General features: G+C 37.3%; 1 protein-coding gene across 1 annotated transcript in view; it reads left to right on the top strand.

Annotated features, from left to right (window-relative positions):
* The window catches only part of exoc4 (exocyst complex component 4), a 140,999-nt gene that overhangs the window by 107,455 nt on the left and 6,006 nt on the right, over positions 1-27,538 (top strand). Inside the window, exons 12-17 of the mRNA XM_058772580.1 lie at positions 698-834; positions 3,209-3,364; positions 4,491-4,669; positions 12,000-12,141; positions 15,223-15,401; positions 15,482-15,641. Coding sequence (XP_058628563.1) covers positions 698-834; positions 3,209-3,364; positions 4,491-4,669; positions 12,000-12,141; positions 15,223-15,401; positions 15,482-15,641 — 953 coding nt within the window. The remainder of the gene's footprint in view (positions 1-697; positions 835-3,208; positions 3,365-4,490; positions 4,670-11,999; positions 12,142-15,222; positions 15,402-15,481; positions 15,642-27,538) is intronic.

Genomic DNA, 27,538 nt, shown 5'->3' with positions numbered 1-27,538 from the left:
CAAGGAAGTTATGATTCGGTGCACTAGGCAACACTGTTGCCAATGCTGTGTTACCTTTCGCTGTCACTTTCAGTCAATCACTGCTGGCATTAGAAACACAGCCAAATGTTGGTAACTGTGCTAATACTCATGGCTCTTTTGTTTTGGCCCTTTATAGTGTTTAAAACGTGGCCCTTTTTTGTGCTCTGTTCTAGGGGAAAGTTATTCTGCTATTAGCGTCATTAGCTTTGATGACAAGGTGAAATTGTTAAATGGTAGGGAGGGCTTAGGAAGAGGAAGTGCTTGAAGGATGTGGGCGAGTGGAGGTTTGTCATTGCCACACACATAAAATAATATCCATGGTCTTATGTTTCTGTATCGTCACGCTTCATTTACGGCAGAAGGGTTGTCTGGATCTGACAGGTGAATGGAGGGTTTGATCGTGTTTGTTTTTCAGGCTATTTGACGTCTTTGCTCAAAAGCGAGCTATTGAGCAAATAGACTGCAGCATTTTGTAGTCTATCACGGTCCTTTATAGAGGCCGTCTGGACTGGTCATTCTTAAATTCAGCCCTGACCTCGGACCAGAACCTTCCCCACACCTTAACAACAGCGACATTTACAGTCTATAAGGCAATCATCTGATCCATAGAAACGAATAGAGGTGATGCCCTGACTTCAGAGTGTTTCATATTGAGTGTGTTTGTTTGTGTTTTCAGAGCACTGTGGTTGTGGAGAAGTCCATTCAGGATCTAATGAGTCTAATGCAGGACCTCAGTGCGTACTCCAACCAGTTCCTGGAGATGGTCTGTGACAAGCTCAAGGAGTACAAAGAGATCTGCAATTCTGCATACAGGTAATAATACTGTGACACACAAAACATTTTTTTTTACCTGTGTGAATGTGTTGTTTGTATTCAATGCGATTCAATATAAAGAACGTGTACTGCAACATAATGGCAATAAATGTCTTCTTGTCGAAATGGGCTGCATGCAAAAAGAACATACAACGTGACCAGTGTAGTCTGATTTGTGATCAAATGACTCTTCTTAGTTAATCAAAAATATACAGTGTGTCCAGTGTAGTCTGATTCTTAAATGAATGACTCTTATGAGTCGGTTCTCTTTAGTGAATTTAAAACATTAAAGCATGACCAATAGTGCAATTCATGAACAAATGACTCTTATAAATTGATTATTTTTTAGCGAATCAAAAACACAAAGCGCAACCAGTGTAGTCAGAATTTTGAACAGTTGACTCTTATGAAGTGGTTCTTCTTACTGAAGCAAAAGCATGCAGCATGACCAGGGTAGACAGATTCATGAATGACTCTGAAAAGATTAGTTTGAATTAGTCTGACAGATGGAACATTTCTCTCTAATGCTAATTAATTTCATTAAGAACATTATCTAACATTAATAAATTACATAATGCTTTGGATCATTAATTAATGTTCATTAAAATAGTTAGAAATGTCTTTAAAATGAAGAAAAATCTGTCTACTGCTGGATTTTTGAAACCTTGGTATTAGAAACATTGTATTATTGGTCTGCTCATGTGTTTAATTGAAGTGTGTGTGTGTGTGTCCGCTCACATATGTGTAAGTCAGCAGGGGTCTGAACTGAGCTCAATCATGGGTAGAAAGTGCAGAGGCAGCCGTTTCCTCGCACAATAATCACATGCTACCAGTCTGTCTCTCTCTTTGTCTCCTTCTGTCTTTCTTTTGTTCTCTCCCTCTTTCTCATCCATAAGATGAGTGAAATGCACTGCATTACGTTCTACATGATCTGTTCAATCAATCTACACGTCGCAGACAATAACAGTTCATTCATCCGCGCCCTCGTTTGCCTCTCTGTATCATCCGAACTCTTCTACGGAACCGTGTTCAGCTGTCATCCATTGCACACTTTTAATGGCCCGCTTATGCAATACTGAAGACATTTATCTGAACTTACGGTTCATTTTCATATTTTGGCACTTTTTGAGACGTGAAGCTAAATGGAGCTTGTCCAATTCCTGAGCCAATCAAAGACTTTGTTCTTATTTTAGCTACTTACACAGAGTTTCATCACACTTTGTGTTTAACTTCCATTTACAAGTCATTAACAGCATCATTATATAGTACTTAACGAAACACTAGATAATGAACATTTAAATATGTGAAAATAAATTTCATAGTATTTTTAGCTATTGCAGTGTACATTAACTTATGATCTGAGGAAGATGATATAACATCATGTCAGGCCAGTGTTTAGCACGTTTTCAGTCACATTAAACAGAGGAGCTAATATAATATAATATAATAATTTTGATTATTTATATCTGTATACATTTTACAATTTAGTATATATAACATTTATTGACAATAAACAATATAAAATGTTTAATGTTTATCATTAAATGAACTTAGATTTTAAAATATAAATATTAAATATATTACAAATATAAAATATATAAAAACATTTTTATTGACAATTATAATGTTACTCAGAGGAAGGATTATAATAATGTGTCAGACCAGTGTTATGGACATTGCAGGTTCAAATCTGTCTTGCAATATTTCCTGTTATGTGTTGTGTTTTGTTGTGTTGTGTTGTGTTATGATGTTATGTTATGTTATGATGTTATATTATATTATATTATATTATATTATATTATATTATATTATATTATATTATATTATATTATATTATATTAGATTAGATTAGATTAGATTAGATTAGATTATACTATATTATATTATATTATATTATATTATATATCTTTATTAAGTGCCAAGCAGGAAATAATTATATAAAATCTCAATATATAAATGTAAATTGTGAATACATAGAAGTAAAATGTAAATCAGAATTTAAAGATAAAAATCTTAATATATAAATGTAAACTGTGAATATGTAGTTTTTCTGAATATATTGATATATAATTGCAATATGTAAGTCTTCTATATATTTAGACATACAACCATATATTCTGATTTACATTTATATATTCAGATTTATAAAAATATGTTCTGATTTACTTATATATATTTACATGTATGTATTCTGATTTTATTTAATTATATCCTGTTTGGCGCTTCATATATTATATTAGTTATATTTCATGTTAAATATGCATTCATTTTAATTGTTTAATTTTATATAAATATGTTCACAGTTTTCTATGTTCCCAAAGTTTAATCCTGAAGTGGTTTTAAGACTGTTGTGTGGGGTGTGTGGGTGTTGTAGGGGTATTGTACAGTGTGAGGAGAAGCTGACCATCAGTGCGTCCTGGGCTAAAGATGAAGACATCAGCCGCCTGCTGCAGTCTCTGCCCAACTGGGCCAGCATGACCCAACCCAGACAGCTCCGACAGAAAAGAGAAGAGGAAGAGGACTTCACACGGTGAGAGCACACGCTAATACACACATACATACTACAAATACACACTGCCCCCAATGTGAGCTCACCACACAGATTCATCACAGAGCACACAGTATATACAAACACACTCACACAACTCCTATCAGCTCACATCCGAGCAGGTTAACGCACAGTCAGAGACGCCGTGGGACATTTGCTGTGTAGCACAGATCCACAGTCGTCTACGTCCTGTAAAGAGATCAATAAACACACTTATGTACTCAACTTCAGAAATTTCATTTGGGCTTTCTGTCTTCTTCGAAAATGAAGGTTATTTTTAGCTGTTAAGACACAGAAAAAGCATTTTGGTATTCTGCTTGTGTGTTGTGTTACAGAGGATGAAATCTGGCCCTTATAGCCTCCGCAGACATCTTTGAACAAGAACAAATTCAACTGCAGGCAATCACACTATCTGCCGGAACATTCCAGCATCCCAAACACACACACACGCAATTCTGTTTTCAATTCACTTGCTCGCTCTATCTCCCTCCCTTTCTGCCTTTTCCTCTCAAGTGCACACTTGAATTAAAGAAGACACAAGTATGAGGAAAACTGTGATTGGACGAGAGGGAGGGGGGCCTTCGTTTTTATCAAAATTGCCCTCAAAGTGTTCTCCCGTCGGTTTGGATGTGCCGTGGCTTGCAATTGTACAATAAATAAATGAACTGGTTATGTGGGACAGAAAAATCCAATCTAGCCGACCTGTTGAAGCTAAGCGCAGACAGCGAGCAGGAGGCTTTTATCATATAAATGACCCTGACAGTTTCATCAGCTAAAGAGGGATTATGCCACATGTATGGCAATCCTATACAGAGTGATAAAAGCTTGTTAAAAAGTCTTCCGTTCAATAGACGCTGCATTTTATCTTAAAGAATTTCACAGTGCTCAGAAATGAGCCGCGTGGATTTTTTTCTCCCACATTCATCACAGACCTGTAGAGGAGGAGGTCAAAGAAAATACTGACTTTATAGATTTGCTTGAGCATCATTCATCTGAATGTGCCTGTGAAGCTCCGCATCAGCTGCTGCTGTGGTTATGAGAAGGAGAGTAAAACTAAAGCACACATTAAGACACAAATGTTCATTATTTCTCCTTCTATCTCTCACAGGGCGGCATTTGCCAAGGAGTCAGAGGTTTTGACGGGGAATCTGGGTGATAAACTGATTCCTCAGAATGAGATTCTGAGGGACGTCAGTGATCTGAAGGCTCTCGCTAACTTGCAGGAGAGCATGGAGTGGCTCGCCACCCGCCTCAGGGGCTTCTTCAGCAACCTGTCCCAGATCTCCAGTGAGTGTGTGTGTTTATGTGTTTGGCTGGAGGCTTGTCCAGTGAAAGTGTGTCACAATGTTTTGTGATTCAAAAGGTTTTCTAATTTATTTATTTTTTCCTTATCATAAAACAATATGATAAGTGATACATTGAATTGAAAAATTAACTTGATTTTGAATATTTGGTAAACAATTTAAAAAAAAATTATAAATAGTAATAATAATATATTTCATTATGTTTAAGTAGTACGTTTTTCCTTAATTCTTGAGCTGACTATGTATTTCCAGTACAATTTTATTAGTATTTGTTTATTTATTTATTTATGTTAGGGTTAGGGTTAGGGTTAGGGTTAAATATGTTTATTTAAAAAGCTATATTAAATTATTTAAAATATTTATATATATATATATATACAGTATATTAGGGGTGTCGACGTTAACGTGTTAACGCATGCGATTTAATCAAAAAATTTTAACGTTTAACAATTAAAAATGTATCGTTTGATAAGGTCTGACCCCAACTTCTTCCCGTCATCACAGCGCAGAAGGTTATCTATCATTGTGTGATAAGGGTACAGCGAACCAGTGTTGCCAGGGTAGCGGGCGGCACAAGTGGGCTATTTTGAAAATACAGTCACAGGAAAAATTCCAGAGCCGTGGGTTGCGGTTTTTTGGGCTACTTTTATAATGTACCACGGCCGCCCCAAAGTGTATATAGACAAATAAAAATGAAAATATATCCTTTTACTAATGTGTATTATACTTGGAATGTATCCCTGGCATCTTAAGAACGGAGAGGTGGTTGTAACATCACAAACAACGTGAGTTTCAGCCAGGGCAGCAGAAATAAAAATGACAACAGCCACTATAGATTATATAAGATAATAAACACATGATTACGATAGGATATTTGTATGTGATTTTCTTGAGATTATTTTGATGTTAATATTAGCTCTAATGCACCTGCAGAACAATTCTTCTTCATGATACATTTTGTCATAATACTTCATGTAAGGTCGCAAGAAAATGTTTTGTTGTATTTATTTAGAAATACTTTTGATAATAGTTGGGTAAATGTATACTGGGATTGAAGCAATGTTGCTTTGTAAACGTTTTATTGCCAGTATAAAGGCTGATAATGGCTGAATAAAAACAAAAGAATAATGATAAAAGAATAATAAGGATTATGTTTCATACCTGGCGGAGGTGTGAAAGGTTCTGTTTCCTTAAACTAGTTTGTCATGCATTTCTTTATTTCAACACATTTACAGGTAAATCCTAATATTTTAAATTTGTGATTAATCATGATTAATCACAGTCCATGACTGTGATTAACGCGATTACATTTTTAATCGATTTACAGCACTAATATATATATATATATATATATATATATATATATATATATATATATATATATATATATATATATATTTTTTTTTTTTTTTTGTTAATTTTATTTTAATTCATTTAAATAATTATATTAAATTATTGAAACAATTAAAAATTGAAACAATATTTCTCATTCATTTTAAGTTGTAACAGTTTTTTTTTTTTTTTAGTTTAGAAATTTTTAGAATATTTAGAAATAGTTTTTTTTGGTTTGTTTTTTGTAATCCTTAAAGATACTGTGTATTTTCAGTTGTAAATTAGACTTAATTCCCTGCGTCTCCCAACTGTCTTCCAACTAGACCTCATTGTGTTGCCAGTTGTATTTTGCCAGTACATCAGTGACTTGAGAATTCAGTTTCCAGACTTCAATGAAATTTCAGCTCTGCATTTCTAATGTCACTGCGGCCACATTGGTGAAACTTCACACAATACCTTCAGAATTTCCTCCACTTCTTTCACTAAAATCTGTAAATAAGCTATTTTAAAACTATTGTTATTTCTGTTTTTTGGGTAAAGACTGCTTCAGAACGACTCGCGTCCGGAGCAGATAAAAATTCAATAAGAGCGCGGTGGAGGACGTGGTGTAATTACCATTAGTTCTGTGCAGAAGCCGTAATGGAGTGTTTTATCATGGTGGGACAGCTTCAGCATTGTTCATTATTTAGTGTTTGCTGAGCTGATGGGACCGTCGCCGACAGAAACCCTTATCTCTGTAACCCCCCCTTAAATTGGATTTTATATTATGGAGCCAGTCAGGTATGAACAAGTCATTTTCTCCTGTCTTGTCTTGCAGACTAATACACGTTTGCCAGTGTAATGTGGGGGAGATTAAACAGCGTCTCACCACCAGAGACTGAGCTTTGAAGTGGATCGAGTGAAGAGAGTTCCTAGACAGAGAGAGAAAGAGCTCTTTTGCCCTTGTCTTTTAAAAACGCAGGCCCACCGCGGTCAGGAAGAGACATCCTTCATGCACCTGTGACCGCCCTGATGTGGCGTTTGTGCGCTAGAAGTATTCCACAAAGAACGTCCAGCTGTTTGTCAGACAGACAGTGAGACCTTGTCCTTGTCTCAGTGAGTTTAATCTGTGGCATTGCTCGATCTCTGTCCCTCCAGTCTCTGCTAAAACAAACACACGGACCTCCTCGATAAGATGCGCGTGATAATCCTGCTCTTCAGCGTCATGGTGTTGAAACTTAATGTAATCGAAAAATTGATTTGGCAGTTGGATACGTTCTTCAGTCTTGGACCTGCTGTTTGGGTAGAAATCGATGGGCTTTGATTGGTCATGAAGACATTGAGGGTTTGTGTCTCATTGTCCATCTGGGATCTTTTTCGCAACACGTAAACCTGCTCAAATATATCTGCGGCCTCGTTTTCTCAGGACAGCTGTGTTTCTATATGTTCTCCCTTGTGTGTCTATCTGGGCTTTTTTAACACTATTTGTTTTTTTCACTCTCTGAGTGTTCAGACTTTCATGCGCTTAAGATGCTGCTTGGATGGATTCAGTACGTTCAGATGAAATATTAGAGAAGCTAAGTTAGTGTATGTTAATTAAAAGCTGAATATAGCAACAGTTCACAGATAATGCAGAATTTCCATTTAAAATCTCATAAAGTGGTGCAAAATAAAAAGTAAAAGCTACTATGGCTCTTTTGCTAAAGTTAATGCATTACTTGGATAAACACTTTTTGCTAGCAATCGGTGGTAGATGCCTTATGTCTGGAGCGACAACGTGTCAGACACTTCTTGAAGGTAATAGTGGCCAATCAGTTTGATTAACAGGCTTTTGCTCTGGCATTTCAGAATGAATTTGAGATGCTATGAGATTATATTGATTCAATTTTTTTCTGTTCTGCACAAATTATTTGTTCACATTACTTTTTTTATGCACATTTACACATTTGTTCTCTTCGTAGTTTACATATAACCTTAATACTGAAAAAAATTATCTTTTTTTTTTTTTTAGATTTATTTTTGGCATTTTCCCTTTATTAGGATAGGGAGGGGGGTGGGATCAGGAAAGGTCTCAAACCGGGATTCGAACTCGAGACGCCCGCAATGCAGTGGCGTGTATGTCAGTGCACTGCCCACTAGGCTATCGGTGCCAACAAATTGATCTTTTACTGAATTAAATTTTTTTTTTTTTATACAGTATCCCAAAATGCACACAAAATTATGTGGATGGTAACCTGGCAAAAGTCAGATAGATTTCAACTCTCACTAATATCACTCCTCTTGTTCTGTCTTTAATATTAAATAAAGCGAAAAACATGGGCCAAAACTGTCAGTAGTATCAGCAGGAGCAGGAAGCCCCATCAGAGATGGTATGAGGAGGAAGAAACAGACATTTGTAGAGAACTGAATGGGAAAAACTGCACTGCTCACTATTCTTTGTTCATGTAAATATAGGACCTGTACTCGCATAACTAGAAAAGATGTCCACCAAGTGAACTTAACTTTACTTAAAGGTAATTTAGCCACAGGTTGAGTATATCTCAGGAGTTATCTTCTGACCATTGCACTTATGCCTTAGTACAAGACCTTGTACCAACTTATACCCACCTAAGCTAAACAAACAAAACACAAAACTCTTAAGACTGTTGTCAAAACAACCCTCTTCCTTTCACATGCTTCCAAATCCATCTTCCTATAGCTCTCAGGAGATTCATCGCTCTCATATCGCAGAACAGATGCAGAGCTTTGAGCATTTATAGCCTTTAGTGCCAAAGAAAAAGAGTCTTGGGTCAAGCGATCTGTTGGTTTTTGGAGTTTTTTAAAGTACCTTTATCGCCAACAGTAAAGGTCTGCTTTCCATCTATTAGCATAATGTGTGCAGATACACACAGACACACTTTCATTTCTGGAATAGCTTTAACCGAAGACACCTACTCGTTTTTCCGTTCTTTCTCCCTCCTCTCAAGTCCTGTCCTGAAGGCTTAGTCGGCAAGTCGTAGCGCTGACGCAGTGAGGTCAAAGGTCGCTAGCAGACAGAGCTCGGCTCTCCCCATGCAGATGTCACCGCTGTTACTGCAGCCGAATAATTAATGCTCTCAGCCAATCACATGCATCATTCATGAGGCTTCTGTCTCTCTCCCTCTCCCTTCGCTGCCGCAGAGGTCAGATATCTTGTTTATTAGAGCGCTGTGTTTAACAGCCGGTGGGAGGTGTGCGGCGAGATGATGCAGTTTTTCAACAGCAGTTTTTGGGCTGAGCCTCTGTGCTTAAACTTCACCCTGACAGCCAGTGGGACGTAGCCGTGAAGAAGGGTATCAGCAAATGATTGATCTCCGCTCTCTCGTTCTCTCTCTTGTCTTTATGAGTGCCACCCTCTCACAGATGGCATCGAACAGACGCTTAGCCGAGATAGGATTTGAAAATAATTGGATGAGCCCAACACACGCACATGGGCACACATCTACGCAAGCACACAGCCTCCTATAAAAGAAATTTAAAAGCCTATAAGTTAAAGGAAGACACAAGAAGACATTCAGTGAGTCTGTTTGCGACTCTAAATTGGTGGCCTCATGTGGCGCGGCCTTGATCATACCGTCGCAGCAGGGTGAGCTCGGAGGCGATGGACAGCAGGCCCCATCTCTCTCTCGCACCCCCAGTGGGGGGTCTGGGGCAGGGGGTCCTGGCACACACAGACTTTCAGCAGAGCAGCCATTCTTTGCCACATGCCACTACACTCAGTCGTTTACTGACAGTTGGCGTGTGTATACACGAGCGCACATGTGTTAATAAACACACAACTTGACAACCAGCTCTACACATGATTGGAATTCACACTAACTGCATAATGCAAACATGCAGGTTAATTGGCGTGCAGCATTGGCTTCCTTTGGATTTGCAGTACACTCTGGATGTCTAGATCATGCTGTTTATGAAAGGCGAAGTTCCAGATTTCACTAAAATGATGAACTGGCTTAAATAAACAGCATTTTTCGGTTGCAAGTATTTCAAAGTCATATGATAGTTTTGTTTAGTTATGTAAAGAACTCGTAAGTAGAGCTGTGCAAATAATCAAAACACACTTTTGATTTCAATTTCGGCCTCCAACGATTATGAAAAAACGATTATTGTGCCCCATTCCACCCCCTTCACAAACTTCACATGCAAATCAGTAAAACCATGTAATGTGACTTTCACAAAATGGGACGTGCTTGGCTTATTAAAGTTTATTAGATTTATTTGTGTTTTTAAAAGCACAAAAGAGAACTTGCACTGTTCCTCAACTTTCTGTGCATGCGCTCCCACACGGAACAGAACACAGACAAATAAAGTGAACTTTTATCTTATAGTGTGTGCCTAAACGGTCAAATACACATAAAGATGCGTCGCTTGGTGATTATTCACGTAAACCCTCGTCTATTATGTCCTAAATAAACATAAAGAGTTGAGAATGAAAATATGTGTGTAACAGTAAAGTTTTGTGAAATTTCGCTGGTATCTAAATTGTAGATGTAATAGCAGCCTTATTTACAGAGAATATATATTTAATAAATATATCGGTATCTTTAAATAAATCGCTCATAATGTTTTGGTCATGTGGCTCACTCATAATCGTGTTAAATAATCATGATTACACCAAAGTAATAATTAAAATAATAATCAAATAATCGAACAGCCCTACTCGTAAGCTTCATCGCTTCTGTCAAACCTCATTCTTGAATATATGCCTACATATTCACCCTTGATTATGAGACACTCAAGAACCTATGTCATTTGGTATCATTAGCATCTCAACACACAGTATCGCCATCTGCCTTTATTGTAAGGAAAAGAGCAGCATAAACATTCTTCAAAACATCTCCTTTTGTGTTCCACAAAAGGTCATGCAGGTTATATGGATGTGAGTAAATTATTGTAGAACTTTAATTTTAGTTGACCACAACTCTTTAAATGTAATTTCGGGAAAAATATAATAACTGATTTGGTACTCCGTTTGAATTACCCTGCCAAATAGACCTAAAATGAACTGTTTGCTTGTTACAATGGCTTGACAGTTCTGTCATCCATGGGATGTCTCATCAGGGGGATTTTCTGTGCTCTCTGGAATAACATATCAGTCCTCAGTGACCCAGTGCCTCTAATCTACCACCTGGTCATCACTGCTATATTTGCACTTCTTGTCTTCAAGCGTTTTTAATCATTCCATGCCAAACACACCCTTATCTCCCACAAACCTTCTTTCTAATAAGAGTTATAGACAGACAGTAATTAACTACCAAATGAACACACACATACGCAAGTGCTGCCGCTCTTTTCATGTCTTTTGACTGTGGTTTGTGTGTATAAATATAATTGCTCAATGGCAGTGGCCATTTTCCTGAACAAACACAAGGGACCCAGAGCCACTATGTGAGCAAACCGGCATCCATCAGCACAGCAAACACGTCCACACACACATGCTTCTTCTCTACATACCGTGAGATTTGTGTGTGTGCGAATGTGACCTTCAGAAGTGCAGAGACATGCCGCAGAGAGTTACAGGAAGTCAGTGTCCATCGCCATCTCTCGTGCCTCATTGATCGCCTAGTGTCCTACACACACACAAACATACACTTTTCGGTTTGATAGTCATCCTTTGTCCATATTGACTACACTGTAAAAAATTATTTTTTGAAGTTGTAAATAAACATTATTGGAGTATGTTTATGAGAAAATACTATTTAGGTCTTTCTACATTAAAATTTCATGTTTAATTCAATGTGTTACTTGCCATATGAATTAATGCTAGGTATTTTTATGATTTATGCAAGTGACTGGACAGATACTACATGGCCAAAATATTTTGACACCAGAACACCACACCTACATGTGCTTGGTAAATTTGTTGGAGTTACTTATTAGGAAGTCTGGAAAGTATTTCCACATGGTGTTGGTATATTGGCTATAAATGTGTTTTTCTGTTTTGCTTTATGGCTCAGACTCTCTTTTTATATTCTTTTGTCTAGGTGTATCCCCAGGCTCAGATGCTCAGGTGAACAGCGAGAACGTCCGCAATCGAGAGCAGATCCTCCAGACATTGACTGACCTCTCCAGATCCTTCCAGGACATCGCTGACCGCTGCCTTCTGGTCCTGCATCTGGAGGTCAGGTAGGTCTGACCACTTCATCTCAATCTAAATGATATCTTCATACAAACAGCAACTTAAATGCTGCAGACCATCATCTCCATCAGAATTAAACGGGCTGTAATTTTAAATCTTCCTAAGAATTTGCCCGGCCCAAAAGAGAACCAATGGCTCATTCACTCTGCGTACCCTCCTCTGCAGACCCTCCCTTCCGCTCGCCTGATTATTCTCTGATATCATTTAGCTTATGTGATCCTGTTTATGATTTGGAAACAATAACTTGCAGCTCCCATGCTACGCGTTATTGACTTTTTCCATCAAGCAAATTTCCCCTGACAGTGCTTGAGGGTAAATTAAGCCATAAGAGAAGGTAAGAAGAAGAGGATGCAGGCTTTATGGTTTGGTAGCGGGCGGCTTCGCTTAAAGCTTTTCTAATGCTGAATGAGAAAGGGGAGGTTTATTGCAGGGCTGTTGGAGGCCATTATGGAAACCTCTCTGTCTCACCTTCTCTCTTTCTGTCTCAAGAATGCTCTTTCTTTGTGCACCTATACACAGGTTTATTAGTCCATGAACACTTCACAGAAACACACATGCACCTGCTCACAGGACATTCCATCATCCCAGTTCATTCAGCCTTTATAGAGTGAAGCGAGATATTCACTACCAGCATCTGGCATTTCTCTGAGGACCGATGACAGAGCGCCATTAACACTACTCGCAAATGATAACAATAACTCACACATTCAAACTGATTTTCATTATTTCTTACATTTAATGGTAATTTAGAATATGTGGTAATACCTTGAGGATAAATTATGTGGAAATGCTCTAAATTTTTCCGACAGAATTTTGGGGAAATGAGTAGATTTTATTATCTGGAAAATGATTCATAAAAAGTTGTTTTTATTATTAAACATAATAAAATGAATACATTTTTTTATATACAGGTGCTGGTCATATAATTAGAATATCATCAAAAAGTTTATTTATTTCACCAATTCCATTCAAAAAGTGAAACTTGTATATTATATTCATTCATTACACACAGACTGATATATTTCAAATGTTTATTTCTTTTAATTTTGATGATTAGAGCTTACAGCTCATGAAAGTCAAAAATCAGTATCTCAAAATATTAGAATATTACTTAAGACCAATACAAAGAAAGGATTTTTAGAAATCTTGGCCAACTGAAAAGTATGAACATGAAAAGTATGAGCATGTACAGCACTCAATACTTTTGCCTGAATTACTGCAGGCATTGCTGCGTGGCATGGAGTCGATCAGTCTGTGGCACTGCTCAGGTGTTATGAGAGCCCAGGTTGCTCTGATAGTGGCCTTCAGCTCATCTGCATTGTTGGGTCTGGTGTCTCTCATCTTCCTCTTGACAATACCTCATAGATTCTCTATGGGGTTCAGGTCAGGCGAGTTTGCTGGCCAATCAAGCACAGTAACACTATGGTCATTGAACCAGCTTTTGGTACCTTTGGCAGTGTGGGCAGGTGCCAAGTCCTGCTGGAAAATGAAATCAGCATCTCCATAAAGCTTGTCAACAGAAGGAAGCATGAAGTGCTCTAAAATTTCCTGGTAGATGGCTGCGTTGACTGTGGACATCAGAAAACACAGTGGACCAACACCAGCAGATGACATGGCAGCCCAAATCATCACTGACTGTGGAGACTTCACACTGGACTTCAAGCAACATGGATTCTGTGCCTCTCCACTCTTCCTTCAGACTCTGGGACCTTGATTTCCAAATGAAATGTAAAATTTACTTTCATCTGAAAAGAGGACTTTGGACCACTGAGCAACAGTCCAGTTCTTTTTCTCCACAGCCCAGTTAAGATGCTTCTGACGTTGTCTCTGGTTCAGAAGTGGCTTGGTAGCCCTTTTCCTGAAGATGTCTGAGCGTGGTGACTCTTGATGCACTGACTCCAGCTTCAGTTCTCTCCTTGTGAAGCTCTCCCAAGTGTTTGAATCGGCTTTGCTTGACTGTATTCTCAAGCTTGCGGTCATCCCTGTTGCTTGTGCACCTTTTCCTACCCAAATTCTTCCTTCCACTCAACTTTGCATTTAATATGCTTTGATACAGCACTCTGTAAACAGCCACACCTTTCAATAATGACCTTCTGTGACTTACCCTCTTTGTGGAGGGTGTCAATGTTCGTCTTCTGGATCATTGCCAAGTCAGCAGTCTTCCCCATTATTGCGGTTTCAAAGAACAAGAGATACCCAGAATTTATACTGTAGGGATGGTCATTTATTCAAACTCAAATGTAAATATTCTAATATTTTGAGATACTGATTTTTGACTTTCATGAGCTGTAAGCTCTAATCATCAAAATTAAAAGAAATAAACATTTAAAATATATCAGTCTGTGTGTAATGAATGAATATAATGTACAAGTTTCACTTTTTGAATGGAATTGGTGAAATAAATAAACTTTTGATGATATTCTAATTATATGACCAGCACCTGTATATGTGGTTGTAATATGTGTGTGTGTGTCTGTGTGTTTGTGTGTTTGTATAATGTATATTTTATATGTATATTTTAATGTATATTATAACAAATAAATAAACAAATAAGTAAAACTTATTTATACTGTATGTGTGTGTGTGTGTGTGTGTGTGTGTGTGTGTGTATATGTATGTATATATATATATATATATATATATATATATATATATATATATAATAATCATAATATTATAAATTAATACATTGTACGTAATATTTTATTTATAATCTATATTTATTAATTAATTGGTTATTCAATTTATTTATTTATTTATTATTTTTGACCATAATACTGTAGGCCTATATGTCATACAGAGGAATTAATACAAACTCCCTTTTAAAATAAAAAAATTGATAAAATATACCAAATGTGAAAATAATTAGTTCACATGATCAAAGGCAAAATTAATTAATTGCAGTTTACCAGGAATGTCTGATGAAAAGACTTTTTCATGTGAAAATTATTAATTTTGAGGTGAAATCCTGTGTGAGTTAAAACAAGTCATATCTCAAGCTTCAGTAAAGTTCTTATCTTTCTCAACTGGTAATTGTCATTTGGTGCCTGTCGTCTCTGCCCCATCAGGGTCCACTGTTTCCATTATCTGATCCCTCTGGCAAAACAAGGCAACTACGCCATTGTGGCTAATGCAGCCAGCATGGACTACGACCCCCTGGTGGTGAAGCTGAATAAGGACATCAGTGCCATAGAGGAAGTGATGGGAGCCGCCCTGCAGCAGCACAAGTTTCAGTATATCTTTGAGGGTGAGTGACCTCTTGCCTCAACAGGAAGCTGATGCCTGAAGCAGTATTTCTTTTCTGACTATCTTCCTGTCTCGGTGCAGGTCTGGGCCACCTGATCTCTTGTATTCTGATAAACGGAGCTCAGTACTTCAAGCGCATCAGTGAATCCGGCATCAAGAAGATGTGCAGAAATATCTTTGTGCTCCAGCAGAACCTGACCAACATCACCATGTCACGCGAGGCTGATCTGGATTTCGCCAGGTAGAATACACAAATATTCTCAGTAGGGATGTGCAAAATTACGTCATTTCAAAATCAGCTTGGCTGAACAACTGCTCTACCAGTTGGTTTTAAGGAAAACATGTATAAGTTGCGTTTGCACCATGGCACATTTGCTATTTACATGCCGGAATTTGCAAGAGCAAAGACGGAACGTGTCTCCAGAGAGGAAACGGAGCTGCTCATGTGCGAGCAAATAGGTAGCCTAATTCTGATACTTGCAATGACCATCCATTATGACATGTAGGCATTTTTATATTTATGTAGCCTACACAATAATTTTTTAATATTTGGCATGTTTGTGTGCTGCTGCACATCCCTCTGTGTGTAATAAACAGAGTGTATGCACGTCGTGGACCCGCCTATAGGCGCATATTACTAACTCGGTCTTTAAATAGCAAAAAATACTGCGCTATTGACTTTAGACCAGGTTTTAGTTGGTCAATGGCGCAGTCTATTTCAGTTGCCTCAAAATAGCAATGCGCCAACAATGTACCTGAACACATCTCGTTTTCAGACCAGCACGCCCATGAGCGCACAAATGGGCGCAAATGCATTTGCTATTTAAACAATGTGGCGCTGGACATGAAAATGATAACTGCGTCGGGCCGAAACTAGAAGAAAAACTCTTTTGTTGGCCTGGCGCTGCATTGCACCGGGTGTATGATAGGGCCCTTTTTTTTTTAAGCTGCCAATGTCTGTTTTATATTATAATCCTATGGAATAAACCATGTTTTCAAAAAAAAAAACCCTGAGCGCTTTTTTAAATGCCATTGTCTGTCTTTTTCTGCAGCTCAGAGCGTCTTTTCAAGTTGAAAAAAGTTCAACTTTTCTGAAAAAAAAAAAAAACGTTGAGCGCCTTTTTGACAGCTGACCAATGACAAGCGAAAAAGACTATAGAGTCTGGGAATGTGTCGTCACAGCGGCAATGCATTCTGGGAATTTAGGTCACGGGAGCTACAACGGAGACTGAGTGGTAGTGAATGTAGACGTTTTATATTATTTAATGTTCATATTATTCTACTTAAGATTGCGTTGCAGTGGTTAAGGCTTACTGTATCATCAATTGCCATATCCCTTTGCACGGCCGGAGTGAAAAACGTGCTTTCTCTGCGTTAGAAAGCCGAAAAAGCAGAGGTTTTACCTGCAGACATTGATTATAAGGGCTATGGCAATTGATCATTCCAACGCGATCTAAGTTGAATCATAAATATTAAATATGTCTACATTCACTACGGAACTCGGATGAAAATTAAACTGAAACTCGGTATGGTAAACATCTAAAATAAAATGTGGCTTTATAATTCATCTCTGTAGATTTAATATATTATAGATACAGTGATTTGCATTAAACTGTAAGCCCTCACACCACTAATAGAAGGAAATCATATATGAAATGTTATTTGCGGCAGCTCGTTAATACCCGGCCACTTTTTGTGCGGATTAAGTTTGGTTTATTAATTTATTTGATCGCTGGTATCGTTGTTCGGCATCGCTAGTAGGAATCTTCAACTTGGTTCGGTCAAGTCAATGTATTTATTTGCATAGCATCCACAATACACATCGTTTCAAAGCAGCTTACGGTCTGTTACCTCTATAATGGCTTAACTCTTAACACTGAGCAGTTTTACCGGGCAATATGACGATATAACAATGATCCACTGTTTGAGATCTAGCTGTAGTGTATTCTCCCCTTACAAAATTAGCCATGGTTTTGCTACTCTAACCATAGTTTATCCATGGTATTTAATAAGATTGTGGTTATACGAATGGTAATACATACACCAAAAACACGGTCTCTACACGTTTACTATAGTAAAACCATGGTTAATTGTCGTAAGTGTTTTAGCAGTTAGCATCAGTACTGTAGTGAAGGAGACTGATTAGTAATGAATATTTGCAGCCTCTCAGACAAACAACAGAGCGATTTTTTTAAATTTTTTTATTTAAAGAAATTTACATATTAGTCCGTTTTATTCTAAGCGTATGTAAGATGTTTTTCAAAAAATATTAATGTAAAACGGTCGGCTTTTTCTGTGGTGATTTGCATTTGTTTACGCTGTGTGCACCTGAGCGTGACCTAAAACATGGCAGAATCTGAAGCGGCGTGACGTAGGTTCCCATGCTCTATAGAATACCCAAGACGTGTCACTTGTGTAGTTTTGAATGGGGAAAAATGCAACGCTTAACATGGCCGATCAATCGCAGGAAGCCCCGCCTTCTGGCTGGTCTCGCCTGAGAAATAAGCTTTTTATAACGCTATTTGAGCAAAAGAAACAACATTTATGACACAGTTGTCGGATTTCATTGGTGATTTCAAATGTGACATTTAATCGTAAGCTTAGTGAGCAGTTTTGGAGAATTTGATGTTTCTCCATACAAAGTGATAGGAGTTGTACTTGCATGCCCGAGAGGCATTTCAAAGATGGCCACCGAGTGACATGACTTGCCTTAAAGGGACTTTGCAAGGGAGTAGCGAGACCTGTCGTTTCCATAACAACAAGAACGACAAGAAAAAAATGTCATTCAGTTTTTATTTCTGTCACAGGTTGCGTAAACTACTAAGACTAGTCATTTGTATAACTGTATAATTTAAATGTGAAAAGTAAGACTGATTACCCCTTGGCTAACTGCTTCTGTAGTTAGTCAAACTAGTTCTTAAGACACGGTCTTAAAGGGATAGTTCACCCAGAAATTAAAATTCTGTCATTAATACTCACCCTCATGTGGTTCCAAACCCGTAAGACCTTCGTTCATCTTCAGAACACAAATGAAGATATTTTTGATGAAATCTGAGAGCTCTGTGACCCTTCATAGGCAGCAATGCAACTGACACATTCAAGGCCCAGAAAGATGGTAAGGACATCGTGGAAATAGTCCATGTGACATCAGTGGTTCAACCGTAATTTTATGAAGCTACAAGAATATTTTTTTTGTGCAAAGAAAACGAAATTAACTACTACAACAAATAATATTATTTTTATAATATATATTAATTTTATATTAATTTTTTGGGTGAACTAACCCTTTTTTATAGTGTTGATGCAACTAGGATCTTGTTTCCTAGAATAACCTTGAAGTAATGAACCACATAAATATGAACAAAGAAGAACACAATAAACAGTTTGGAGCCTCATATTATTCACGCACACACACATGCAAATGTGTAAAATAAAATTCTTTTAATTTAATTTTGTTTTCAAGTCATTAAAGTATAGTTTTAATTTAAATAGTTATATTTTTTTGCATTCTTTTTCAGTTAATGAAAAGGTAAGGGGGGGGGGTCGGTTAATAAATTTAAGTTCTTTCCAGTCAGCCTATAACTAACAGCATGTTTCTATATTTTTATGGGAAGATCACTGTCAGGGCAGTTAAATTAAATGGAGTAATGTGCATTTTGCTGTACAAACAATGGGAATCAATACCCAGCAGATTTCTTGCATGATTATTACAGCGCTGGCTTTATTGACCCCCTATCTATCTCTCTCTCTCTCTCTCATATATGATGTCATGTGATGTATGGGTGGTACAGGTGGTGACTGGAATTACAGTACATTGTTTGCTTTATCAAGGCTCCTCTGATTGACCCCTCCTACACACACACACACACACAGCAGATAGAGCATCTCTCTGTAAACCCCTTATGAATACATTGGCATTGTCCTCATAAACAAGATAATAAAGGAGCACTATAACACTAGACGCTTGCAGCTGTACCCCTGTCATTTACATTCAGCTTTGAGTGTTTGTAAATGCCGGTGTGTTGAGGGATTCATTGAGAGAGATGGAGGCATATATGTGGATGCTGGGAGATGGAGAAAGGCCCATGAGGAAGAAGGGGAATCGTTGGCCGTTCTCCCATCTGAATGCTTGCTGTGGGCGACTGGGCCAAGGACACAGTAATAACCATCGATTTGAGTTAAAGCTGAGCAGTGCAGTGGCCAAACCCAGCGGCGCTCCTCTCCTATGGCAGGCTTTGGTCACAGTGCCATCTAGTGATGAGGAACACGGCGTCAGTGGAGAAAGCATGCTTGAAAATGTGAAATTGAGCAGTTAGCACTTTTATTTATTTAAGCGAGTACAAACAGTGTAATTTGAGTGTGCAGGGTTACTGCCGGAGGTTTTGATGTTTAAATCAGGAGTAAACAACTTCACTAGTAGTTTTTCATTGAAATGACCTTGCGCACATGGTGTTGGTCCAGTCCCCAAGCAAAACCAAGAGTGCTTTTACTCTCGCTACATGCTCACACGCATACACATACACACACCATCTGCTCACAGCCTTAGACTGAGCCAGGCCATGTCCCAGAGTCCTGCAGGTGCCTCAGTAATGTCTAATCAACGTCACCCAGACCTGGCAAGAGACTGCTGGTTGTGAGCAAATGTATGTGTTTTTAACTCCAGTGTTACTGTATATTAGTTAAAGATGCAAAATGGATAGAATCTGTCATAGCGTAAGCACAAACTATCCCAGAGCCTCTTTATACATCTGTATGATCCGCATTTTGAATCAGTATATACATATATTTTCATTCAAAAAATTTGAAAAAAAGATAAAAAAAAAAACTTTTATTGACATTAAATTGCTAAAAAGTGACATTAAAGGCATTAATAATGTTCCAAAAGATTTCTATTTCAAATAAATGCTGTTCTTTTGAGTTTTCTGTTTATCTAAGGATCCAGTTTTGACTGAAAAAAAAAAATCAATAGTGATTATAACAAGAGATGTTTCTTAAACAGCAAATCACCATATTATAATGATTTCTAAAAGATCATGTGACACTGAAGATTGGAGTAATGGTAGCTAAAAATTCAGCTTTGCATCACAGGAATAAATTACAATTAAAAATATATTCTAAACAGTTATTTTAAATTGTAACACTATTTTAAAATACTATTGTTTTTTTCTCAAATAAATGCAGACTTGGTGAGTGTAAGAGGCTTCTTTCAAAAAACATTAAAGGTGCCATAGAATGCACTGATACAATATTTTAAATTGTTCTCTGATATCTACATAGAAGGTATGTGGCTTAGGTAAGGGCAAAAAAATCTCCAGAAACAGTTTTACATGTCCACTTACAACCCTTGGATTTCTCCTTAGAATGAAATGGTCTGTTATTGGCTTATTTGGAAGGGTCATGAATAATAATGTTGATCTCTGCTCTGATTGGCTGTTTCACAGTGCGGCTCATTTCAGTAGCTTACAGGAAGGAAACTATATATTTAGATATTTTAACTATATAAGGAAATATATATAAAATATATATTTCAATACTTTCTCGCGCAGTTATATCGTTGGGTAATTATACTGTAAATAAAATTGGGGAAATCAGGGAGCCGCTATTAATATGCTGGGCATTGAAACTGCTTTCAAATGCACGATGACTTTTTAGTTTCACTTTCACTTTGGAGATTCGCGATCACACAAACTCTGTTTATACTATGGAGCGGCAGTACTTACCACACATTTTACAAGATCAGATGCTTGTCAGTGGCGCTCAGGATCTGTAAATCATTCGCCATCATCGTCAGTCATCTCTCCTTACTCTGTTTATGTGGTAAGTGAAATCTTATGTACTGTAATGTAACAGGCTACAGCTAGCAAGGAGCTAACCATGTCCCTTTAGTGGCTCGCGTTATTTTATTAGAACACGTTATTTGCTTTCCGTGCCTTTCTGAATACAGACACCAACCCATCCCTGCACTTCACATCCCCTGCACAGCCTGGAACGTAACATTTATTTCCATGATCTGCCATTTTCGCTATTGTCCTTGCTTTCTTCACAATACCTGCAGAACTTCTGATGGTTCAGCTGGTGGTCAGCTGGTGGAAGTTCTCAAAAAGTCCTAAAAATGTCACTAGGACTTTCTCTTTCTTTCTAAATGGCAGAATATGCTGCAGTGAGGACCAGCCATGCTGATCACGTTCTCTCTGTCTTCCAGTGTAAAATCTAAACCATGCACTCTCATTCAGTAAGGAAAGGGGAATTTGTTAGGAATTCACAGTTCAGAGACTGGCTGACTGACACGCATAGGTCAGAGGTCAAGCTGTTGGAAAAGCACCTGTCTTGTGAGGCCATTTGTAAAGGCTTCTGGAAAAACGGCATTTAGTCAGCGTGTCAGGGTGACGGCCTGGACTGTTTACAACGCGGCTGCGCTGCGCTCTCGATAACCACAAAACAAACCGACAGCTGCACTTGACAGCACATTGGTCTTTCTGTTTGCACATGTGCGAGTCGCATGAGGCTTTTCTCCATATCTGTTTGTTGTGTTTATCTAGATGTATTGCTCTGTATTTTCACATTTGTTCACAGTTATATAACATGGTTATTACTTCAGTAATAAGATGCCATGAAAATCTAACTTCCATTGGACACCATTGAGTAGCTATTATGAAAATAACCAGTATTCTTTTAAATTAAATGTTCCCTCCTTGTTTTTACTAACTGCTATTGGGTTGAAATGATGATTTATCTAATTGAAAGCTGAAAAATATCGTCCAGCTCTACTTCTACTGCAGCAGCAGTTCTACTTTCTATCACAGGACTCTTTCTGTTGAGGTGTTTTCTAATATGTAGACCAGGGTCAGACCGCCTCATCTCAAAGCCTCACCTCACTTTAGAACAGAGCAGCTGATGAAAGAGCAGCCCGACTGCAAAATGTTCCCATTAACAGGAAAATCTGACCTGTCAAGCATGCAGGAGGGAATGTCCTGAAAGCCTGATATGCATTTGTTATTGTGGTGACAAGTATGTGTGTTCTGTTTGATGGAGAGGATCATCTTGGCCATCTTGCCTGCTCTCTCTCTCTCTCAGCCGCTAACTAATGTGTTGCTGAGAATGCGCTGACAGAAGCAGCCCTTAATGGCTTTAATAGTGTACATGCTGGAAATTGGAGGAAATGAATTGTGCTGATTCAAGTTTTTTTCAGCGTCTCCCTTCGCGCCAACATACATCTCCCTGCGTCCTTCGCCGCATGCATCATAAATTAGCTTAATACCCTTTGTATGCACTACTGTACACACAGAAACAGTCTAATTAAAACTTAATGGCACTCAGAAAACACACACACACACAGGTGCAGGTTCTATGTGTGAAGTTCCTGCTCTTTATTATCTTCTAATGGGAGAGAGGATTGGGAGAGGAGAGGAAAGGAGGTGGTCTTAAAAGCCATGGAGAGTTAATCAGATTAGCAACTCGCTGCCGTTTCCCTAAATGCTTTTAAATGTGTGTGAAATGAAGTGTAGAGAATGTCATAGTTGGCACACCAATCAAACAAACAAACATACAGAACCACACAAATAGACAGCTGCCCTCTTTATGTTGGCTTAAGACCCCATGAAATTGCTTGCCGAGTACTATTTATATATATATATATATATATATATATATATATATATATATATATATAGCAGTATTATAAAAGCTCCACTTTTTATGTTCCAGTGTTATTTTAATATCATTAAAGGGATAGTTCACCCAAAAATGAAAATTTGATGTTTATCTGCTTACCCCAAGGGCATCCAGGATGTAGATGACTTTGTTTCTTCAATAGAACACAAACGAAGATTTTTAACTCAAACCGTTGCAGTCTGTCAGTCATATAATGTCAGTCAATGGTACCCACGTCTTTGAGAGGGGAAAAAAACATACACAGACAAAACCAAATTAAATCCTGCGGCTCGTCACGACCGGTCTGTGCAAGAAACTGAACAGTATTTATATTTATATAACGTCGTCTTATAACGTATTTATATGCATCGTCTTCTTGCTTTACGGCGGATCGCAGACTTATAAGTACATTACTGCCACCTATCTCTCAAATGGACCATTGACACTCCTAATTGACCATATGCACGGAGCGTTTTTTAGAACTTCCGGATAAAGATAAGCCAGCTCATAATCTTCCGGTGAAGCTCATTTTATACGTGCTATATATAGGTAGAGAATCTCACAGAAACCTCTCCTGCCTCATTCTTATCAGAATCTGAGAAAAAAATTATTGCAACACCGTAAATAATGACAGCGGCATTAACGCACAGTTTCATGTTAATAAAGAACTTATAATTTTATATGCAGAGTCTTGTAATCTCAGGAAAGTACCCAGAAACGTAACTGTACATTTAAATGCTGACAAATAAACACTATCGTAACTGTTTAGGCAGTTAGGTTAATCTCTTAAACGACGTCTTAATGGTATTCTCGATAATCAATATCTTACCTTCATAGCCATGAACACATTTTTTAAATCTTATACAATTTAAAGCCTTTATTATTTCTCAACTCTGTGCAGTAAAATTCACATTATTAAAGGTTCACTTTTCATTCATGAAGACGACATGAAGAAATGTGCCAAAAACGTGTCTCGGCGAAAAATAAAGACTTTTTAAGAAGAAAATGAAATTACCGTTATTACCAGGAGATGGCAGTATAGGATCAATCGTTGGCTGCAGCTGCCATTTCAACTGCCTAGTATTTTCACGTCTTCTGATTTATTATAAAATAAATATTATAACGAATTTAGTACTTTATCGCACTTTAAGTATAAAGTATAGCAAGTGCAGGAAGTCACAAAGTCACTTGTCATTTAAAGAAATATATAAATAAGGCCAGACGACAACCTATAATGCTGAATTATTTAAATACCTAAATACAAAATAATTAAGTTGGTATAACAATAATGCATTCAATATTTTTAAAGATTTAATTTAATAACTACATAGTTTAAGTTTTATCCACAACTCTTGCTGCTGTAGTTTTGTTAGTCTGAATTTAGTCTGAATCACTTAATGCAAAGCTCTATTTTGACATCGGCTCATCAGATGATTCATTCTGTTGCCACTGTCAATCATAGCAATGACTCGCCGCATAATTTAACTCGCGTAAATTAAACATTTGCGTTTGTCATTCCTGAAGCAGTATACGTGGACATTTGGTCCTCTTAGACAAATAAAACTTTTCTCCAAATTGTGAATGGATTATGTAGAGAAACGAGCGCAAAGGACGCTCCCTTTTCGGAACAGTGCAGTTGACCGGAAATTACTGAGCTGGCTTATCTAAAACCAGGAAGTAATCGTGCATATGGTCAATTGAGATTGTAGATAGAGTGTCAATGGTCCATTTGAGAGATAGGTGGCGGTAATGCACTTATATGTAATGCAACAGTTTGAGTTAAAAATCTTCGTTTGTGTTCTACTGAAGAAACAAAGTCACCTACATCTTGGATGCAAATTTTCATTTTTGGGTGAACTATCCCTTTTTTTATATATTTCCTGTTTTTATCTTTATTATATTTGCTGTTTTAATTTAATTAGTAATTTAATAGTTTTATTTAATATAAATATTTGTGTGTGTACTTATTTATTTTATTTAACTTTGTTATTTTAGTAAATCTAAACTAAATTAAAATGAGAACTGATGCCTGAAAAGCTTAATTCATTTTAGTTTAGTTTATTTCAAGTAATGTTTTAGTTTTAGTTGACTATAATAACACTATTGTTTGAAAAGTGTCTTGTTATTGTTAACTAAAACATTTATTTATCAGTTATTGAAGTAAATCTGAAATTACGACGGCGTTTTAGTGCCTCGTTAAAAAATAAAAAAAAATCTAAGATTACGAGATTAAAGTCGTAATATTTCGAGAATAAAGTCGTAATATTTCGAGAATAAAGTCGTAATATTTCGAGAATAAAGTCGAAATTACGAGAATAAAGTCGAAATTACGAGAATAAAGTCGAAATTACGAGAATAAAGTCGAAATATTACGAGAATAAAGTCGAAATATTTCGAGAATAAATTCGAAACACTACGAGAATAAAGTCGAAACACTACGAGAATAAAGTCGAAACACTACGAGAATAAAGTCGAAACACTACGAGAATAAAGTCGAAACACTACGAGAATAAAGTCGAAATGTTTCGAGATTAAATGTTTTGAGAATAAAGATTATATAGTTATAATATTTTGATATAGGCTATTCTAGCCTTTTGCTCATGCAGATGGCCCGGAATTGGAGCACCGGGAGATATTCCAAATCTCAGTTTTCAAAATCTGTCAGTTTTATAGCGAAATACAAACAATATGTAGGCTTTATTGCAATAATGTGTTTGTCAAGCGGCATCTGAGTCATCTTTCCGATTACAACGACGAGACATTATTTTCATTATAAATTAGGCTAAACTCTTTTGTTTTTTTTCATGCCTTATGTTCCTTCAATTTATATCTTGCTATAAGCTTGAAATAAAGAGCAAAAACACATTTATAATTTGTATTTCGTTATAAAACTGGCAGAATTTGAAAGCTGAGCTGTGTGTAAAAGCAACAAAGCACAAAATTGTTGCGATTACTGGTTGACTGGCGCGCTACAAATAATGAATGGAAGACGTTAAAAATTATTTCCTCATTTACAGTAGGCCTATACCATGAATAAAACAGTTTGTGAATAGTCACTTAACGTTTACAGCATGAAAAGACAACAATATAAAGTATGTTAACAAATTTGAGTCCACTTCAACCTTTAGAACGTTTTATTGCTGTTTAATTAGACAGGCTACATGTGAGGAATGAAAGTTTGGACGCCACAGATGTTTTTGCAGAGTAGGCAGGGGCGGACTTAGTGATTTGGGGGCCCTAAGCAAATTTCAGGTACGGGGCCCCAACAAAATAACTATAATGTTCTTTTACGCGTAACCCTTATTTTGCTCGCTAGCTCTCTCTCATTATAGCTATAGCTATTATTTATTGTAACTATTACCCCTTCACAACCTAAGTAGCCTAAATAATTAGTCAACCTGATGCTGTTCTAAAGCCATATTAAGCTACCTTATTTTTTTCGGATAACAAAAGAAAAAGAAAAGAAAAAAAAGCTTGCACTTTGAATTGTAAACTTCTTCAATCTTTTTCCAAAAAGGATTCAAATGTCATAAAAATTATCCCATGCAACTCGTTCCATATTCCAAGCGTTCTTAGGGCATATGATGGGGTTTGCCGAGAAACAAATCGAAAATGTAATCTGTTAAGTGGATATCTCCAGTCATTGCATTCGTGCATTTATACAAGTTTTTAGTTTATAGTTCATATGCATTTATTGTTCGCGCTGGCGCGCCTAGGAAAAGCACAAGAGAGAGTCATTTTGAAACATCAAGACAAATAAAATTATGACTTGAAACACAATAATTTCTTTACTGAGGTGAATATAACTGTTCTGAGACAGTCATAACAGCGTAGAATGCGTGCAAAGAGCGCTCCGTCTATAATCACTAAAAGCTGTCACTCACTTCAGTTCATCGCGATCTCACGACGTTCCGTTAATAAGCTCTCTGCACAATTAATCTCTTATTTACATCTTATCTACACGTTGTTATAATGAGAGGATTCACAAGCTTGCAGAACTCCGCACCTGACAAAAACTCGCCGTTTTGAGTGGTGAGTGAACATTTGACGCTCTCCATAACACAAATACATACTGGTGCATTTGCCAAATATGTTTCGCGAATATCAGACGGGGCCCCCTGATTCCCCGGGGCCCTAAGCGGCCGCTTACCTCGCCTATTGGTTAAGTCCGCCCCTGGGAGTAGGTGGTGGAATTTTCCCAATAATTTAATGAACTGATTCACATAAATACAGCGACCTGTCACGCCACATTAAAGAGCTTGAAAATCACATTATTGTAAGACACCTAATTTGTGTTTGTTATAAAACTGATTTTGAAAGCTGAGACTTTGTTTTATATTAAAAGCACTAAAAGCACAAAGCTTAATTGCTATTGGGTGGCTGGCGCACTACAAATAACGAATGCAATTGAAGACATGAAATATTATTTCCAAGCATACTGTCCCCGCGAGGATGACACATGATATGATTTCTGCTAATAATCCCACA

Source organism: Onychostoma macrolepis, chromosome 04, assembly GCF_012432095.1.
Source record: "Onychostoma macrolepis isolate SWU-2019 chromosome 04, ASM1243209v1, whole genome shotgun sequence".
NCBI lineage: Eukaryota > Metazoa > Chordata > Actinopteri > Cypriniformes > Cyprinidae > Onychostoma > Onychostoma macrolepis.
Note: the sequence above shows the minus strand (reverse complement) of the source record. Positions and strands in the feature narration are given on the sequence as shown.